At 43.7% G+C, this 20,728-nt stretch overlaps 1 protein-coding gene across 1 annotated transcript in view; it reads left to right on the forward strand.

Moving 5' to 3' along the window:
• The window catches only part of LOC124099011 (guanylate cyclase soluble subunit beta-2-like), a 52,734-nt gene continuing 32,006 nt past the window's right edge, over window positions 1-20,728 (forward strand). The window contains exons 1-4 of the mRNA XM_058582617.1: window positions 1-108; window positions 2,625-2,765; window positions 3,836-3,909; window positions 15,706-15,800. Coding sequence (XP_058438600.1) covers window positions 1-108; window positions 2,625-2,765; window positions 3,836-3,909; window positions 15,706-15,800 — 418 coding nt within the window. The remainder of the gene's footprint in view (window positions 109-2,624; window positions 2,766-3,835; window positions 3,910-15,705; window positions 15,801-20,728) is intronic.

Raw genomic sequence — 20,728 nt, forward strand, 5'->3', positions numbered from 1 at the left:
ATGGTGACAGTAATCAGGACAGCAGGAGCTGGGGTGGTGGGGCTGGCTGAGAAGAGGCCCCAGGGAACTTCCAGTGATGACGGAGATGTTCTGTATCTTCACTGGAGCGTGAGTTACACGGGTGTATGCATTTGTCAAGGTTCATGGAACTGTCCACTTAAGATTCATGAAGATAGCAGTGAAAAAACGTCTCTGAAAATCATGATCCCAGACAGGGTGGGCAGGAAGGCCTGTGATGTCATGGAAGGGAGAGGGCATTTCCATATCGTCCAAGTTCCTCCCCGGCTGTTTATGCCATTGAAAAACATATAAAACGTCAGCCAATTTTCCAGACAGTTTCAAAATCCAGGGACGCTTTTCTTCATGCATATGCTGTCGATGTCTTTTCAAATGTTTACAGAGTATTTACGAAAAGTAGTCCTTTGGGTGGCAGTTGTAATTAGGGAAACTGGCAGGGAAAATTAACACATACCATAAAAGAGGGATAATTACTCCGCTGCCATATACAATATTATTATCAAATGGTATTCACCCAGGAATTCAATTGGTTCATACATGCTAGACCTCATTGTTATAGCAGAGATCCTCCCGTCCTCGTTACCCTGAGTATGAAGCTGCCACGTTCCACGGATGATGTGCCATATGGTACTTAACATCAGAATCAAAATGAGCTTGTGCTTTTTGTGTGAGATGCTGAAATTTATTAGAAAATCAGAAAGCCTAATTTCCACCAAGTTCCTGAGACCTGCCATCTGCTGCATGAAAAAAGAAAAAGGGAGATTTTTTTTTAACCATTTACTTATTGTGAAGTGCGAGCATGTGGGTGTATGTGTTTGAAAAAGCAGGGTGGGGGCTGGGGGCTGTAAGAGAGAGCCAGAGCAAGCCCACTTGGCAGGGCCGAAAGAAGGATTGTCAGCTGGATGGTGGCAAAGGCCTGGGAAGCATAATTATGGAAATCACCTATTTCAGAGACTTTTTTTTTTCCTCTTGCTCCAGACCACATGTCCCTTCCACATAGGAACAGCATGGAGAGTCCAGCTTCTGGGAATAAGCAAATTCCCTGTTTTGGAAAGAAGGGAGGACTTATGCCAGGTACAGTTGTGCACGCCTGTGGTCCCAGCCAATCAGGAGGCTGAGGCAGGAGGATTGCAAATTCGAGGCCAGCCTCAGCAACTTAGAGACACCTTGTCTCAAAACAAAGTAAAAAATAAAAAGGGTTGGGGATGTAGCTCAGTGGTAAAGCACCTGGGTTCAATCCTTAGTACCAAAAAAAGAAAGAAAAGAGAGAGAGAGAGAGAGAGAGAGCGCAAGAGAGGCTCTAACCATCTCTTGTCTCTCCAAGAGGAGGTGGTAATGAGTTCAGACAGGACTGTGATCAACTAGGCTTGATGGATGGAGAAACCTTTCTAAGGGAAGCATAGAAGATGGGTTCAAGCAGGAAAGAGCCATGAAGGGAAGTCTTTCAGCAAGCTGGGATGCTGAGATAAAGATTCTGGAGGACCCCCAAGGGCATCTGATGTCCACACACGCATCCCAGTGGATTGCCTCAGTCTCTGGCTTTGTCAGGGTCACGAGATGCTGTCTTAACCATGAGTCGCCTCCAGATACCTGCCCTACATCTCTCTACTGCAGCCTGGAGAGCTTACCACCCCCACTTGATTTTAGAGTATTTATTTACTTTTACTCTTGTTTTTACACCAAAGCTGGCAGTCTGTTAGAACCGCTGCAGGCAACATTCACGGGACCTGGTTGGTGGCTGGGTTTCTCACCTCTGACCGCAAATGATACTTAGGAAATAGACCTCTGGCAACAGCCTACAGAGCCTGAAATGGAACAGTTGGGTTTGGAGGAGGAATGTAAAAGTTGGGTTTTCAGGCACCGGAGGACTCCACATTATAACATTATAGGGTCAAGTGCTGGTCCAGACCGGCCTTTTTTGGATGGTATCCAAAGTGGTTCCATTAAAGTCCCCTCAATAGACAATCTCATATAAAAGGCAGCTTCCTGTAAGAGTCTAGCAGTAATTTCCAAAGTCAAGTTCAGGGTCCCAGGAATGCTCTCAAGATCTGTTCTCTGGGAGCAGAACCGATACCTTTAGTTCCTCTCATCCCCAGGTACTCATGTTGATGACAGTACACAGGTAGGTGACTAACAGTGATTTGCCCAATGGAAAGATGAGTGACTTTGCAGAAGCCTGCCAGGTTTCCGGAATCCTGGCCTCCCTCTTTAGCCAACCTCTCAGCAGGGAATCGAGAGGGAGGGGCTCAGGGAGTTTATGAATTTGTGGATGGATTCAGTGGGAGGAGCCAATAAACCCCAGGGTCTAGCAGGACCAGGATGTTCCTTTCCTCCAAGCTGCCTGTCTCCCCACCCAGGAAGCAAGCTGGCAGGACCCATCTCCCAGTGCTCTGTGGATCTCTGCCGCACAGGGCAGCAGCTCTGGGCTGGCACGATGAGGCCATGGTTTGTTGGCACCACAGGGAGGTGCTTCAGGCTGATCTCCCAAGAGTAGACATATGAGAGGTGCACCCCTTGGGTGCCACTCACTCCTGGGCAGGGGCAACCTTACTTTTTACTCCCTGGGCGACTGAGTGTTCAGCTTGGTGTGTGCTCCTTGCTTGGAGGCCAGTGAGCACATCCTGATTTCCCGGTGGACTACCCAGATCGCTATAAGACAGGCTGCTGGATGTGCCAATCCAACTGAACTACCAGCTTGGGTCTCTGCTGTGATCTCTCGGGCCTGCAGACAAGCCAGCGGCAATATGGTAAGCGGTTCTCTGCATCCTTCCTTCGGACTCCTCCCAGCTTCCTCATGTTAGCACTTGTTGTTCGAGATGCATATTCTCTAAAGGCATGGTTATAAGCTTTTGGTCACTTACCATGTGCCATGTGCTCATACCAATGTTGTCATTTGACCCTAAGAGGACAGGATCATTCTCATAGCTGTTTTCCAGATGAAATAACTGAAAGTGAGTGAGATTTTGTGAAAGGCCAGAGTCAAACAGAGAATAAGGCTTGGGGTTAGCAATCAGCCCTCCTAGTCTAAATCCGGACCCATTCCTATATAACCCTACAATAGTCTTCCAATAGAACAAATGCTATTATTTCCAGTTTAGCTCATGAGAAGACTGGGCCCAGAAAAGCTAGGCAATTTACCCAAAGACACACCACTGTCAGACACAGAGACAGAAACCCATTTGTCTCCAGAGCCCAAGCCCTTTCCTGTAAGCTGCATACCTTCCCTGGGCTCCCTGAGGCTGTATTACAATATGGAGCCCCACTCCCCAGCCAACAGATGGCAGGCCCAGTAAGTAGGACTGGGATGTGGCAAGTCTTCTTTATAAGAGAAAGATTTGGTAATCCTTAACATTTTCAGATATTTAGTATTTCTTTGGTGCACTGACATTTCTCAGGAGTGCCCCAGCTATGACTTGTGTGGCCCCTGGAAGATTCAAATGTGTGCCCAACCTCCTCCATGTCTAAATACCTGCCTTGGCCACCTGTGTTTTCAACTCTTCTTTCTAACCAACCAATTCCCAGTTCCAAAGAGGATTGCAATGAGCCATAGAAGCTTCTTCAACCTCCTTAATAATAATCTGTGGAAATTTAGCTCAAATGTTTTCTCCTTGGAAATAACACTAGTGGTGGGCTGCAAGGGTGTCCCTGAGTTGGGAATGAGCACAGCTATTGACCAAATAAAGTCAAGAGAAACAAGGAAGAGGTATAATGGGTTTGCTGTAGGATTCCACTGCCACAAAGATGCCACTTAGATGTCTATGACTGCAGATTTCATGCTCCGTCATACAGATTTCTTTGTACTTGCTTTGTGTTCTAGTATGGATTTATCAACACTTGTCTGCAATCTCTCGTGACAGAGAAATTTGGTGAAGAGACGTGGGAAAAATTGAAGTAAGTATATTAAAGGAAAGATAAAGCATCCCTGGAGCAACAGGGTTTTGACAGTTACAGCTCTTTACTCTTGATTAAGCCAGTTAGTTGAATAAGATTCATTACAATATTATCATTAGAACTCTCCAAGAGATTCAGTTACTAGGGAGATGAATTCAAGTGCTTTAAAAATACTAACTTGAAAAAACTTAATAAATCATACCTGTGCTTAAGGATACTATCATTCTCCATTCCTAAAATTAACCTTAAGACAGAGCCCCAATGTAAATAATTCCAAAGTCATTCTCATTTTTAGCTCATGAGTGAACTCTCATTTGTCGTTTTTGGTCCCTGAAGAGAAATCACTTATACCATTTCTACTGCACAGGACAGCAGCTGCTGGTCAGAATAGGGACATCTCTTTTCAGTTTGGCCAGAATCACACCTTTAGGTATTCTTTAGTTAATTCTTGGTCTTTCTTCCCAGCCTTCACCTGGTAACCCCTTGATACTGTCATTTACATCTCCAAAGAGTTCCCTATCTGATTCCTGTATCCTTGTACTCTCTGGCTGCTTTTTGGAATCTTTCAGCCTTAAAATATTATAAGTTGGGACTGAAAGGGTTCTAAGATCCTCCCTGGCCTTATGAAGAGAGGGGAATATAAAAATATGGCTTCCTCGGTTAATCAGTGACATGCAAATCAAAGCAATTAGGTGCCACTTTGCCTATTAAATCTCCAAAAATTTAAATGATAATGACCAATTCTGGTTAAGTTGCAACAAAATGGGTAATTGCTGATGGTATTGTCAATCAGGGCAGCCCTTTTGGAAAGCAGTTAGACAACTAAAAACTACGAAAATTATCAACTCCTTGGAAGGAGTAAGTCCATTCTTGAGAATCCGTTCTCTTGGAAACACCACTCACACACACACACACACACACACACACACACACACATGCAAAAAGATATAAGGGAGTCTTGCATTTCTAAATAATAAAACAAAAACTGTCTTCCGTGGTTCAAAACCGACCAAAGAACAAATGGAATGACTAAAGAAATAAGAATCGCTGTATGTGGTGGCAACTCACACAAATGAAACAAAAAGACAAAACTAAGAGAAAGGCCAAAATAATAACTAATAGGGATAGAATGATGAAATGCTGAATTTTTTCCCCCTTTTCAGTTTTTCCTATTTTCTTGGCTTTGCTTTTGTAAAGTAAAAACTTAAAGTGCTTAATGCAAAATGTCCTTCTTTCCCCCTATGTTTCAAATAAAATAGAACTGAGACTGCAGTGATCCTCCTAGAACTCTGTGGCTACCTTGAGGCAGAGCCAGGCCGGCCGGAAGCCCCGGGTCCGTGCAGTGCTGCAGTGTCCTGACCCTTTATGTTAAAGTCCAGGGCTATTTCCTCAGCTTCTCCAGGACAGTTTACTTAGATCTCTACATTTTTGGTTGAGAAAAAAAGAACTTCTGGTGTCCCCGAGGCAAGAAATACTCATTTTGAATATATCACTGAATAATTATGATTAAAGAGACCTTGGGCTGGTGGGCCCCTGGGAGATTGTTTAGCCCAAATCTTCATTTTATAGTGAGAAAACAGGCCTAAGGAAGTTAAAGTGAGTTGGCCAAGACTGCACAGCCAGAGGGCCACAGGGCCAGGGTGAGATAGCAGTATCTTCAAGGGCTCCTTCTTGATCCCCCCTAAGCGGCCTTGGGGAGAGATGCATTTGAAGACTTGGGGTCTTTTATTATAGCCATTATATTGTAAAGGGAAAACTCAGTAAGAAGAGAGGAAGGAAAAAAACAGGCCAGCCTGCATCGTTTTATGATGTGCACAAAGTTTACATATATACCTGGAACCTAGGAATTAGGGCACCAAAGACCTACATTTGATGAAACATGGGATTGTTTGCTCTGCTACAAACAGGACAGCTGTGCCCCTCTGGCTGCTGGAAGATCAGCTGTCCCTACACAGGGGCCGTCAGTCTTAGGAGGAGGAAGAAGAGTTGGTGAGGGTAGGCAGGCTATGGTGTGGACATTGCAAGGTGGCATAGGGAACCATTTTAGGAAATAGGACATTTGTATTCTCAAAAGTCATTGGACATAGTTGCAAGTCCCTAGGAAACTGTAGTTGAATTCAACAGGGGATCTGGGGCTACAACCTTTGGCATCAAAGCCCATAATCTTTTCTTCCTATCTATATGACCCAGGGCATGACACTTAATTGTTTCATCATAAAGGAATACTAGGACTAGTTAGCCTTGTAGAAACTTTACAAGTGTTAAATTAAATTATACTAAGCAGACATACACACAAATACCTGGAGTAGGCACTCAACAGATACCAGTGGCTGTTTTGGAAACTGATGTTTGCTGTTGGCTTATATTCAAGATGCGAGTTCTTGACAGGGGTGTTGGGGAGAAGTGGAGGGTCAACAGGACATGCATCCCACTGGATGGATTTGAACCCGGCTCTGCTGCATAAGAACCGAGAATGTTGCTTCACCTCTCTGCAGCTCTGATTCTCCTGGATAAAAGGGGAATAATGTCCCTATCTCCTAGGGCTAAGGAGAGGATTGAGTGGAACAATCTACACCAAAGAACCTCGTAGGAAGTCAATAAGCATCATTCTCCCCCTCCTCCAGTACATAGCTGCAACATCCTGAGGAAGCAGATGTTTCTCAAAGTCTTCCTTCCTCCGTGCCCAGGGACACCTGGCTTCCTGAGGTCAGCCTGATATATTGATGGGTGGCTTTGTCTCTGCTCATCTTTTCAGACTGACCTTTCTGATGTCCAATGTGGGTCACCATCTAGTCCTCCTAGAGGGACTTTGAGAGCCTCTGTGTAGGGAGGTTGTTTTGTTTGCTGATTTTTGATCCATGGACCTTGTACCGTCTGATTTCCTGGTTAAGACTTTTAATCTCAGCTCAGCTGCCACTGGTCAGGAGTTGGTCCTGCCTGGGAGGAAGGCAAAGGCTCTGGAAATAGCCAGAGATAGGCAAATACTTGGAATCAATAGAACAGCAGCGTGTTCAGCCTGCCTATGGCCAGTAGCTGAGATGGGCAATTTGAGGAGGGTCTCTCGCCCCGACCTACATTATCAAGCAGGTGTAGTGTGACCAGGTACCAGAACCCCAATTGCTTGAGGAAGTCAGCTTACTGTTCCAAGCCCAGGTTTCCATGAGTGAGTTGGGTGAAGTCACTTTTTCCTTTTTGGATACTGGATGTGGCCTCCTGAAAGGATAGAATACTATCTCTTCCCACCCTTAGAGATGGAAACCTGGAGTCCCCAAGAACTCCAAGGTGACCAAGGGCATTTGAACAAGGGTGCAAGCTTGCAAGGAATCAGAGAACCATGACTGGAAGCAGAGGACCCAGAGGACCCATGTCCTGAGTCTGTGTGGCTAGAAATTTATTGCTTTAATTTTGAAGTATTTATTGAATTGAGTCACAGAACGTCTATCCATATCTTAACACTAGACACCTATGGGATGGAATTGTAAATGCATCTTTAAGCCAAAAGTCAAGTCTATCTTAAAGTCCAACTAGCTATAATAATTGCGTATTAGAACTCATTCTTAAAAAAAAAAGTAGAGTACAGAAAACTCAACTTATAAAACACAAATTAAGGCAAGATTATTTGCTGTGCAGCAGGATTTGCTTCAGGCTACATTCAAATAACAAGCTCCCTAGTGCTTTTAAAATAGAATTTTTGCTAAAAAGGAAAACCCATCAATTCCTACCCAAATTTGAAGAAGAAATGATTAAGTCAAATGAACTATGTCTCCAGACCTTATGACATAGATTTTATTTTAGATGAAGCAATCAGAAACAGATGTTTCTTCTCCTTTGCCCACATTGTTGATTTCCCTCTCATAGAGTCTAGATTATAGATTTCTAATCAGGAACCACTCTTTTATAGTCTCCTGGCTAAAATCTTATCAAAACTTAACCACGAGAAGCAACTAATAGATTGGAAAGAGCAAGGTCTTTGGAATCCAACAAACCTTTACATTTCACCTGGATCATCAGGTACTAGCTATTTGACTTACGCAAGCTCATTGATTCAATCAATGCGTACTTAGCTCCTTGTAAGCAGAGTGCCAGTGTGTGGGGATAGAAATGAAGGAAAAGATGAGGGACGTTCTCTGGGAATGTATTTCAATGTGGGAGACAGAAAGTGAAAAAGCGAATAAGCGGATAAACAAAAGCCTTTCAGGTTGTGCCAAGTGCTATTCAAATAGGAGAGAAGATGCTGGTTTCCCTGAAGTGGTCAGAACATGTCTTTTTGCAAAGGTTATGTTGAACTAAAGGGAAGGAAGGAGGCCACCTTGAGTCAGGGAAGTATGTGTGTTCCAGGCAGAGAGAGCAGTCCAGTGCAGAGGACCTAGGTAAGACTGAGATGGGGAATTGGAGGCCCAGAAAATAATCCAGTGTGCCTGGTGTATCAGAGACGAAAACGTCTGATAGGAGATGAAAGTGGAAAAGTTGTTGGGGACCAGAATAGCTACACTTGCAGAAGATGGGAAGGAGTTTATATGTCATTATAATTGCATTGGTTTGCTGAGGTCTCTGGCCTCCCTTGTAAATGTAGATAATCATGGCCTTCACCTCGCCCACTTGTGAGGACTGGGGTGGCTAAGAGATGAGAAGGTTAGCACTCTTGGCACTTTGGTAGTAGAACCTGATCCAGGATCTTGCTTGTAAGGATAAGCAGTTACCCTATAAACCAACGTATAAAAGCTTAGTGTAAGGGTTCTAAGGAATCTCAGAGCCTAGGAGCAGGAGGTACCCAGCCATTTGAGAGGAAATGGAAGGCCAGTGACCCCTGTGTCTCCGCATCTTTCTTCATGCTTACTCTATTTTCCTGGTTCTCTTTGCAAGCCTCTTCATTTCTGTTTCTTCCAAAATTTTCTACGTGTCCTTTTGATTCAAGAGCTCACCATCATCTGACCTGCTCACTTTCTGAGTGTCTCCATTCCAGATGCCTGGGACAGAGAGTTTGATAGGTGGCCGTGGTCAGGTGTCCTTTGTAGGACAGAAGAGGTTATGGGTATAACATCAGGGTTGGCATGTGTTCCCCACTATAGAAACAAATGCTCGGAGAAGGGGTAAATAGTTGGGGGATTCGGATGTGTATGAATGGAGTTGAATGAATGAAAGGGAGCTGGATGGGTGAGTGCGGAGCCTAAGCCAGTTGATGTAGGAGAGAGGCGAATGGTTACTCAGTTCTCCCTGTGTCAGGGGATCTTCACAGAGAGTCATGGATAGGTCTGAGAGGGCCTGAGAATTTTCTGAAATCATGTATGAAAATGTTGTGAACATGTGTCTAGATATATTTTCTGGGGAGAAGATTCATAGTATTCATCAGCATCCCTAAGAGCTCTACAAGCTAAAAAATTCAAGGACCCTTACTTGTGCATGCATAGGATTTTTTATTTTTTATTTTTTTTTGCTAAATAGGAAGTGCTATTTTGTTTATCTGCTTATTCGCTTTTTCACTTTCTCTGAAAAAGAAATTGACATTCTGAAAGGCATCCTTTCAAGTACAGTTGGTCCCCAACTTATGATGGTTTGACCTAGGACTTTTCAACTTTATAGCGGTACAAAAGCAATATGTGTCCAGTAGAAATTGGACTTCACATGTTGAATTTGGATCTTTTCCCAGGCAAGCAACATTGGGTGTGATAATCTCTCACCATGTGGGGCAGTAGCAGGAAGCAGCAGGCCCCAATCAGTCCCTTGATTCTAAGGGTGGACAACCAATACTGGACTCTACGGTGTACTATATTCAGTAAATTTAAAGAGATATTCAGCACTTTATTACAAAATAGGCTTTGTGTTAGAAGATTTTACTCAACTGTAGGGTGATTTAAGTGTTCTGGGCACTTAAGGTAGGCTAGGTTAAGCAATAATGTTGGTGGGTTGGGTACATTATGTGCATTTTTGATTTAACGATATTTTTGATTTACAGTAGGTGTGTTGGGAAGCAATCCCACAATAAGTCAAGGAGAATTTCTATATTGAGAAATGAGATGAGCCAGAACAAATCGAAACAGCTCCCATTCACCATTTTCCCCCTTCTTCGTCCTGTGGACTCACCAAATTTCTTACCCCTTTCTTTTTTTTTTCTTTTATTAGTTGCTCATGACAATACAACGATCTTGACATATCATACATTTGAATCAAATGGTTACCCCTTTCTTTGATACCGCAAGTTTCCCTTTCCTTCACGTCTCCTAGTTTTCCTCCAAATAAAGTCTAGTTTAAAAGTGGCTGGAAGCAAAGAGCTATATTTTTTTACTTTTATCTGAGAATGTCCCCTGGCCTTCCACTCCTGCTTCATTCCTGGCCATAAACAGGTTTGCTGGTTTCACCGACCTGCCTCAAACCCTGGGCTGTCAGAGAGCCTTCAAGAATCCATTTGGCAAGAGTATTTCAACTATAGGACTCAACCTCCAAAAGATCATATTGAAGCTTCCAAGAATGTATGACATTTAAAAAATACAGTTCATTTTATAATATTACATATATAAAGTAGAAACTTTTTCTCTAATAAAAATCCTCAAAGGTAAAGTTCGAGAAATATTTTTGTTTAGTGAGATTGTATCGAAGATATGTAAGAATAGAAGTAGATATTTTGAGGCCTAAAGTTTATATCCTTTAGGTACCTTTCTTTAAAAATAATATAAAACAGAGCCGGGCACTATGGCAGGTGAATGTAATACCAGTGGCTAGGGAGGTTGAGGCAGGAGGATTACAAAATTTAGCAAGGTTCTAAGCAACTTAGAGAGACCCTGTCTCAAAATAAAAAGTAAAAAGAGCTTGGGATGTGGCTCAGTGCTAAAGTTCCTCTGAGTTTAATCCCTAGTACCTACCTTCCCCACAAAATATAAAATGGGGCTGGGGATATAGCTCAGCGGTAGAGCATTAGCCTAACATGTGTGAGGCCATGAGTTCAATCCCCAGTGTTGAAAAAAAAATTATAAATAGAATTTAGCTACAAAAAGTGAGTTTGTATTTATTAGAATGAAGGAAAAAAAAGTAAAGCTGACAGATAACAGAAACACTAAAAGCTCAAAGAGAATGTTTTTGTTGTTACTCTCATTCATTAACCAACTGACTCACTTTGGTAATGTTACTTTGTATCTTTGGCTCCATTTAATTTCCTGTTCATATGGCAATGATTTTACGTCATTTTCTGTAAAGATAATAATGATTCCTTTAGCATGACTGGATGGAAATTGTGTGTATTGTATTTTATTTTTATTGATAGAGTAGACAACTTATTTGTTCTCAGCAGTGTCTTGTGGAGGTGTTCTTCTCACCTGGTAGCTGTTGTGATAGAACCTCAGCCCTGATCTCCCTCTACCTTCCACCCCTCCTCCCCACCTCCAGGGCAAGGTGGTCCTCTGGGACCGGTGGTCCCCACAGGGACTGCGCAGCCTTTCCTTCAGAAGACTTTCTTTGGAGGTCAGGGTCTAGTTGCAGGTTGAGGATACCAGGGGCAGATGATGCTAGGCTGGATGTTTGAGAGCTCCATCCATAGATACTCAGGACGACTGCCAGGACAGGTAAGGTGACTCCCCAGGCTGAGATGGACTAAACTGGCCAGGGATGGCAGGGCTCTTCCTTTTTGTTCCCCAGATTCATTAGCTTTCAAAGAGAATATGACTCATTCTTGGTTTAAATCGGACATTCTCAAACATCTCAATCTTAGGAAACCTTCCTTCTCTTTAAGAATACTCCAAAGAGCTTTCTTTTTTTAAATTTAATCTATTGTTATTTAAAGTCGTAGTAATAAAAACTGAAAAAATTTTACAAATGGTTATTTGTTAATTCATCTAAAATAATTCTAATAATAAGCCTATTATGTGTTAGCACAGAAACATATTTTAACGATAAATGACTTTATTATCCCAGTAAAAAAATTAGCAAAAAAGGAAGGAATAAATGATGTTGCATATTTGGAAATCTCCTGAGTGTATGTCTGTTTTAATAAAAAATAGCTGGCCTCTCTGTTTTGTATTCTGTTGTGCTGTGTGGTTTTATTTGAAATACATGAAGAGTATGTAGAAGGAAGGACTTTAATCCTCTTTTCAGATAATCATGGCTCTTGTCTCTAAGGTTCACAAAAGTTTGAAAAGTGGTAGTTTCTCAAAGGCCAGTTGCAATGTTGAACCTGAAACTGTGCCCATAACTTTTTTCATTGCATGTTATGCTAAAATGCCTTGGTCGGCATTACACTTTGAAATAAATCTGTTGCCATCATTTTGCTCCATCATGCATTAGGCAGTGGGAAGCATTTCGTACTGTCTTGCATTGGTTAGGCTTTATCTCACCAAATTGGTCAGTTCTTACGAATATTGTCATTTCCTTATTTGATATGAAAATCATGTTGGTCAATATCATCATCTCAATCTTGCCAGAGAAGCCTCTAAGAATGGGAAGCTCGTTAGCTCACAGGAGCAGATGCATGTTTTCCAAAGTTCTCATTTCATTTGAAAGCTTGAGTTTTATCACTGGCAATACATTCTGCCAGTTATTTTCTTCGAAGTGATACACTACCTTTGTTCTCTCTTTTTGTCCTGGGAATTGAACCCAGGGGCATTCCACCATTGAGCTACATACAGCCTTCTTCTCTTCTTCTTCTTCCTTCTCTCTGTCTCCCGCTCCTCCTCTTTTTTTTTAAAGAAAAATCTTAGCCACATATTCAAGCTTGAGCAGCCACAGTTCATCTCTCAGTGATTCTTTCAAACAGAAATGATGTTCTATAAGAAAGTTGCTAATTCAGCTCGTAGCTCATGGTGTCAGTGCTTTCCCTGGAGGTGACCGTCCACACCCCCCACGTAGCACTTTCCGGGTCCATATACTTCCTATTCATCCCAAAGTGGTCAAAAGATGTGTGCTGAGGATGCACATTTAGTAAAATCGATCACTTTTTTTCCTTTTACAAGAACAATCTGTAGAGAAACTGGCATTCTTTTTCTTTCTGCATGTGTGTTGCAGCAAAAGCATACAATGACTCTAAAGGATATAATGAAGTCTAGACTCATGAGTCACCAGCAGTTTTACCCTCTCATGCTTTTGAACCACAACCAGTTAAAAAGGCAAAAAAAATGTCTGAATTTTATTTTGAAAATAGTTTTCACCTCATGGATCCTTAAAAACACGTTAGGGACCTCCCATAGGGGTTCTATAAATCATGCTTTGAGAACTGCTGTTTTAAGTGCCAGATTCTTTCTCTGCGAATCAGAGGTCAGGAGCGATGTATATTTGGTGGTTGGCGGGAGAGCACTGGATACCATGATCTCCATGGAAACATTGACAGAATCCAATGCTATCACTACGAAGATGAGGCAATAGAGGTGTAAGGAGATTTGTTCTGTGTCACCCAGCTCGTCCGCACTAGAGCCAGGATTTACTCTTGGGTCCCTTCCTGACTCACACGCCTTGAGTATGTAAGCCTCTGCCCAATTAGGTCTCTCATCTAAATTGCTAAATTCTCTTTTCAAAGTATTGATCCAGCTCGTATTGTGCACCAGGTACAATGTTAGGTATTGACGATAGGAAATCAAATGACGTTTCCTGATCTACAGATGGTCCCATACAGATGGGTGTATCAAAGCTCACAGGCACAGTTGGTGCTCAGACATGTAGTATTTGGAACCTCAGAATCCAGAGGGGGAAAGTGCGATGACTAGACCCTGTGATTTTTCAACCGAGTCGTGAAGGAGGAAGGAAGGCAGCAGGGGAGGAAAGAAGCAGGAGGAGCAGAGGATGGAGGGGCAGGGGAGCTGGCTGGAGGGAGAGCTAGGTCATGCAGGCAGGCGTGTGAGCCAGGAATCTGGACTTCACCGTGGAGGTGCGGGGAGCTGGCAAAGGACAGGCAGGAAGGAGCTGGTGCTTTCTCCAACCTCCAGATAGCCATGACACCAGGACAGACCTTTGACTCTCCAGGCCTTCTTGTCCCCAGCTACACCTTATGTCACATAGCTACATGCAAGTTTGTTACCTGAATTCCTCATCCACCATGAAGAACCTGGTGAAGGAACAATTTCCCATCACTTAAATTTTCTTGCTCTGAAATGTGCTGCAAAGGGTCTTTTATTTCCCCTCTGGACTCTTAGGAACCACAGCTTAGTAAGGTTGAGCAGTGTGAGATCCGCCATTTTCATCGTCTATTGCCTTGCCGGGTTGAATCTAGAAGTGTTCCTGAGCAGTGTTTCCAAATCCGGAGAGTCAAGAGGCAAGTGGTTAGAAAGTACAGACAGACCTCCTGGGGCTCAGGAGTCCATGTGCTTATTCTACTCCCCAAGTTATTCTGATTCAGGCAATCCCGGCCTTGGTTTCCTGCCCCGGTATTTTGGGTATCACTAGTTGAAACTAAGTAAAGAGAAACACATTTAGTGCCTTATTCCAACTAAATATTGATTCCTCACTCTCCTGCCTGTGGGAGCATGAATACCTACGTGGCTGATGTTTTCATGCTATAAGAAATATGCTCCTCTCTGTGTGAACTGGAAACAGTTCTTACTTCATTTCTCACCATTGTTGCTTTTCCAAATCCCAATGTCTTCAAAATGTTTTTGAATAGTCATTTTCCTCCCCCTCCTCCTCCTCCTCCTTCTTCTTTTTTTTTTGGGGGTGGGGGGTGGGGTACTGGGGATTGAACTCAGGGGCACTCAACCACTGAGCCACATCCCCAGCCCTATTTTGTATTTTATTTAGAGACAGGGTCTCACTGAGTTGCTTAGTGCCTTGCTTTTGCTGAGGCTGGCTTTGAACTCATGATCCTCCTTCCTCAGCAGCCTGAGCCACTGGGATTATAGGCATGTATCCCCATGCCCAGCGGATAGTCGTTTTCCTATCCTTCCCTTCTTCTTCACAGGAACTTTGCCATCTTATTAGAAACGTGGATCGGTCTATTTTTAAAGTAAATTCTTGATGAACATTCTGTTTTACCAAAGTGGTTTGAATGAGTCTGTGCATGTGTGCACTGATCCGGGGAGCTGTATGCCAAGGTCGTGGGGATCAGTGAAGGAGGCTGGAGATCCCGGTGTAGTGCTAACAGCCTGAGCAAGCCTGGCAGGGCAGCAATGTGCAGCACATAGACAAGCCCAAATAAATGTTTGACAGCAGAGTGCTTGCAGGAAAGAAGAGGCTGCCCAGCCTAGAGGGAGCGAATGGGTGCCCCATCAGAGTGCTGGGGAAAGCCACAGAGTTTGATACATTCCCGGGTGTCCTGGAGATCACATCATTCTCTCTGGAGTCTTGAGAACCCATGATGACAGTGTCAGGTTTAAGCTGGGGTCTTGCCCATTGTGTCTTTATTTTGTTCATAGGCACCAAAGGAGGGCACAAGTTTTTGTCTGTTTTGTTTCACAAAGGACTACAGGCCCCTGGGGAGCCAGTAGAAGTTTCCTGTCCCAATACGACAGAGAGGACCCCACTTAATGGAGTGATAGTTTATGACACTCCTTGTCTGTCCCAGGGTTCCCACCTGGCTCTTCTGAACAGCTACATCTAATAATGCTTAGAAACCACTGGACCGAAACTGGAAATCTTACAGTTGGAGGAAAATTCAGAGAACTTCTAATCCATTGATTCTCAATTCTGGGCACAAGGTCCCCTAGACTGTTGGTCCATACTGGTGTTCAGGGAAGTCTTGTAGGAATCAACACACATGACCTTCAGTGCCTCACGTGCCTTACGATTAGGAGTGTGTGGCTGTACCATGTCTTGCTGAGTCACTATATACATTCCTGAATTAAACTCCATTGCTGGGTGTTCATGGCACCTTGATTTGCCTTCCAGAGCTTCTGCAGAAGTTCAAGATGCCTTCATGACCTACACAGTGTATGATGACATCATCACCATTAAGCTCATCCAAGAGGCCTGCAAGGTTCTGGGTAAGCAGGAAAGGGCTCATTTTGGGTCGTAAGGGCTGCTGTAGCAAAATACAGGTGGCTGTCATTATTCATGGTAGTTATGTTCTAGGAGGTTGTGCAAATTCTGAATTAGTGAATACTGAATCAGTGCTCCTCAGTGAAATATGAAATACAGGGCTAGGTTCCTGAAAGTATTGAGTCACAATGTTTTTGTTAACTGATCAAGGTATAATATTAATTTATGTGTGCTTCTGTTTAAAGACACAATATTTAACATATATATACACACATATACATATACACACATACTGAGTATCTCCTTATGCCAACCACACTTGTATTTATCTGGAAATGGACCTGGAGTGCTGTTCAGGGTATTGAGGACCTTTCTCTCATCTTCTCTACCATGGCTCATTTTGTCTATCTTCCCAGACCCTCAAATGCCCCAATAGGTTCATAAGGGGGTGCGGAGGACCTACATGTGCCTGGTCCTATTAACAACACACATATTCCCGGATGTTTCTCCCTTAGGTGTATCAACAGGGATGGTTTATTTTATGAACCAGTTCACTCTCCACACCCAAAGGGAAGGAGGTATAGGACAAAAGCAAGTTTTAGCTTGATCTTTTTCTGCTTTAATGACCAAGGACAAGTTACTTAAGCAGTCATGGCTTTCTTGTTGGTCAGATGAAAATAGTAACATTTACCTTTCAGAGTTGTTTCAAAGTTTGAGACAATGTATGTGAAAATATCCAGTGTGATATCTGGCACATAGTAGTTTCTTGAAAGACATGTCCTGACACTCAGGCCCTGCAAGCTGGTTCCTGTGCAGCTAACAAAGGGTCAAGGAGCAGCGACCCTAGTTTTAAGCTAGTTTTCATGGTGCCTCTGGGAGCCCAGCACACTGACTGCTGTCTTCAAGAGCAATCTGTGAGATGGTTACCAGTTATAGCCAGCCTGAGCCTTGGAAATAACCAGCCCTGCAGGTGTGCTTCAGAACCTACCTGGGAAGCTAGTTAACCCTGAGTCCACAGGGACAGGTGGCTTCTCCAGAGCACAGTCGTGATGAGTAATGTGCCTGTATTGGGTGAGGCATTGCATTTATTTCCCTCTCTTTTGAATTTCAGAAAAATTCTCTAATTAAAAAGATTGGGCCAGTTTTAACTCATGCACCTGGAACTGTTCCATTGGAGGGCTTTCCCCTTGATTTTCACATGGTAATTTGACTGACATCTGCATCTCTTCTCACGTTCCCCATTGTCTACTGTATGCAGAATACCTTCCAGGGATTTGCATGCAGGAGAGGCCAAAAGTCTGCCAAGCCAAGAGGGGGAAGTCACTGAAGCTTAGGAAGCTGGGTTCATGTGACAATCAGAGTCCTTTCCAGTAAGAGGCGGTCACCTGCTTCTCTTGCCAACTTTGCCACCTGCTGCCCTGGCTCTTCAGGCTGCTCTGATCTGTGGTGGAGCCATAGAGGGGCCAGAGGAGTCAATAAGGCCTGGCAAGATGATGGCGATTGGAGCTAGGAGGAATCCGGGCACCATTTGGCCATTAAAATAATTTCCGACCAGATGTGTGGTAACCCCTAGTCACTTGGCTTCTGCACCTTTCATAAAACAAGACAAGGTTGGGTCCGAGAGTGGAGATAGTGAACAGGAGTGAAACAGGTTTATCCCTTCAGCTTCGGAACTCAGACTCCAAGAGCACCAGCACCTTGGGGACCCTCCTAATGCCAGTGCCCCACCTCTGCCACAGCACCAGGCTCCTGTGGCCTCCCAGCAATAACAGCTGGACATCCCACACCCTCTATGATTCCAGAGAATCTTAGAGAGAGAGATTCTGGGAAAAGCTGGGCTGGAAACTGTAGGCGTTTATAGTACCTGCAACCCCATCCCTTCCTGCCCAGCCTGTTTTGTTTCCCCCACAACTGACAGCCTGGGAGGTTTGTGCAGGACATGGGCTAGCAACAAACAGATGACATTAGGCTTTCGACATGGAGCCTTGAATCTAAGGTGCATGTTCTACTTCTTTTTTAATATCTTTATTTTATTTGTTTTTAAGTGGTGCTGAGGATCGAACCCAGCGCTTCGCACATGCTAGGCAAGCACTCTACCGCTGAGCCACGACCCCAGCCCCAAGGTACATGTTTTTTACAGTGCCACACTGTCCCCTCTGGGCTGGGAGCCAGGGGACCTGGGTTCTGGCCTCAGCTCTGTTTCTCAAGAGCACCTTCTTTCTCAACATGTAGTATCTGTCAGTCCTCTTACTTGATGCACCTGCCAAAGAGCTTCTGCTTTATTTTCTGAGACATTGCTTTCTTACACAATTTAAGTTGTATAACTATGATGTCAAAGTGCTTTTCCAAACCACACAGTCAGACTTCTTGATCTCAATGAGCCCCACCCCACATAGGCGAGGCCCAGGTGCTGCTCCTCTGGGGACAATTCTGCAGGTCTGTATTCCAAGTAAGGGCTGGTGACCCACAAGCAAGTTCAATTATGTCCAACTATACCCTCTCATCTATGTTCTCTCCTTGGAAAGAATACAAAATAGTAGGTGAAAATTCTGCAACGAGAGGTGGGTATTTCTGATCTGAAAAGCTGGAGTTCGGGCTAAGCTTATAAAGTAGAAAAGGGCAATAGAGGGCTGGGGATGTAGCTCAAGTGGTAGCGCGTTCACCTGGCATGTGCGCAGCACTGGGTTCTATCCTTAGCACCACATAAAAATGAAGATGTTGTGTCCGCTGAAAACTAAAAAATAAATATTAAAAAATTCTCTCTCTCTCTCTCTCTCTCTCTCTCTCTCCCTCTCTCTTAAAAAAGAAAGAAAGAAAGAAAAGGGCAATAGATCTGGGAATGGATGGTAAAAATTAAGCCAGTTCTTTCTGGTTTTTATTTCAGGGGATCCCAGCAACGGGAAGAGATGGGTGTCTGTATGAAGCTGACTCCGTTTCGTTCCTAGCCCTCTGCCATAGGGCAGCTTGTAGTTATTCTAGAAGGAGCAGGAGGGGTTGGATTCTGCTCTGTCACACCAGCTGTGTGACTTTGGGCTAGAATTTCCTTGAGAGTTGATTTCCTTAAAAAGGAACAATACCTCAAAGTGTAGTGGGAAGGAATGAATTAAACCAGATAGCAAAGGTAAGGTGTATTGTAATATACAGGGTGACAGCAAATATGGAATTCAGCAAATACAAGCTGACGTTGAAACTGAAAGGAAGGCAGGGGCTATTTCTGTTTTGTACCTCTTAATGCTATCCTTGAGAAGTAGACACAGGCTTTACTGTTCCCTTCAAATGGCCGTGATAAAAAATAACATTGTGAGTCCTTTGATCCCGGGTCAGCAAACTACTTACAGCCAATGGGTTAAATCTGAGCCTCTGCCTGTTCTTGTAAATAAAGTCTTACTGTAACATAGTCATGTCCATTGTTGTTTTATAACGTATTGTCTATGCCCCTTATTGTGATAAAAATGGTAGAGTTGAGCTGTCAAGAGACCACTGCATGACCTACAAGGCTTCAATTATTCTCTAATATTTTAGGTCTCCAGAAAGAAATGCTCTTTATATCTTGTATCCTCCCAGTCTGTCTTTGTCATTGTGCATGCTTGTAGACACCGAGTGTGTGGTGGCACCTTTAGCAGAGAAATGCCCTCTCATGTCTGCTCTATGGGAATCATAATCCCAGCCCCACCAACACATTTAGAGTCAGCAGCAAGTTTATAGACCCATGTGTGGACTGACTTTCTACCCAAAGCCAAAGTATATCCCTGTGATTTCTTTCTGCCTCTCTTAGAATATCAGAAACCTTTTCATTGTTTATCTTCAAAACATGTTGGCCCATACCTAAAATGGCAGAACACATTTTTCAAATAAAAAGTTGGGATTTGGAATCAGGATGCCCGTAAGAAGCCTGGGCCATGTGGTTTCTCTGTGTATATACACCTCTCATGATTTGGAGAGAGTGAGGCGCAGCCAAAGGAAGACTTCAAGAAGGGCATTTTACTGTTCAGTAAAATATACTGGTCGGTGGAGGCCAACTCCTCCCTTGGACAAAGAGAGAGCATGCTTCTTCTCCCCGGTGGGTGCTTTGCTCTCTCAATGGGCTCCAGGATGCCGTTTCCCTACCTTGAAGCAATTGCTGGGACTTTTCCAGACCCCTCTGCCACTGCATAGCTCTGTGCTTTCTAATTAGCATAATTCAGGATGGGACCAGATGGCAGGTTGAGCATTGCATAAGGAATTGTTCTGTATGTGAATAAGTGCCTACTTAGTGTGTAAGTGGGTTATTAGTGATCTGAAGTGACAAAATTCAAAACAACACCCAACAGCCATTTGGCACAGCTGTGTCTGTCTAGACTTTGCCTGCTAAGAAACCCATAGTAAAGTATGTTTCAACAGTTAGCCTTCAGCAAATGCCAACAGCCCGTTTTTGCACTTACTTCTTCAAAAACAAGAGTAATGACTTAAAATTTACAAATTTAAAATATACAATGCCCGAAATCAGGCATTCTGACATTTGCTCTTTACTATAGCTCTCTGAGGGTGGGACCAGTAACCCAGACTGGGCAACCAACTGAAAATATGGTTCCAATCCTGATTCCCAGGCCAGTTCTGAATCCTGCAGAGGAGATGTTGGCGATGTCGCTGGTGAGGGTTTTGGAATCAGGCAGACGTGGGTGGGCCTCCTGGCCCTCTCCTCTCTTCATCAGGTCACCTGGTGCGAGTTCCCTGGGGTAAAACAGCGGTGACATCAGCAACCCCTCCCTCAAGCTTCATCCTTTGGATAGTAAAGCTATGGAAAACATTCTAAGACGTAGAGCATGTTTCCCTGTCTTATGGAACAGCATGTGCTTTTTGGGGGGACCTAGAAGGTCACATAACAAATAACTCCCATTGCCTATATTTTGGAGGTGGGAGCTGGGGAGGGGTTATGAGACATCCAGCCCCATGC

This window comes from Marmota monax, unplaced genomic scaffold, assembly GCF_021218885.2.
Source record: "Marmota monax isolate L192 unplaced genomic scaffold, Marmota_monax_Labrador192_F-V1.1 WCK01_AAM20220418_F8-fsc00011, whole genome shotgun sequence".
NCBI classification, from domain to species: Eukaryota; Metazoa; Chordata; class Mammalia; order Rodentia; family Sciuridae; genus Marmota; species Marmota monax.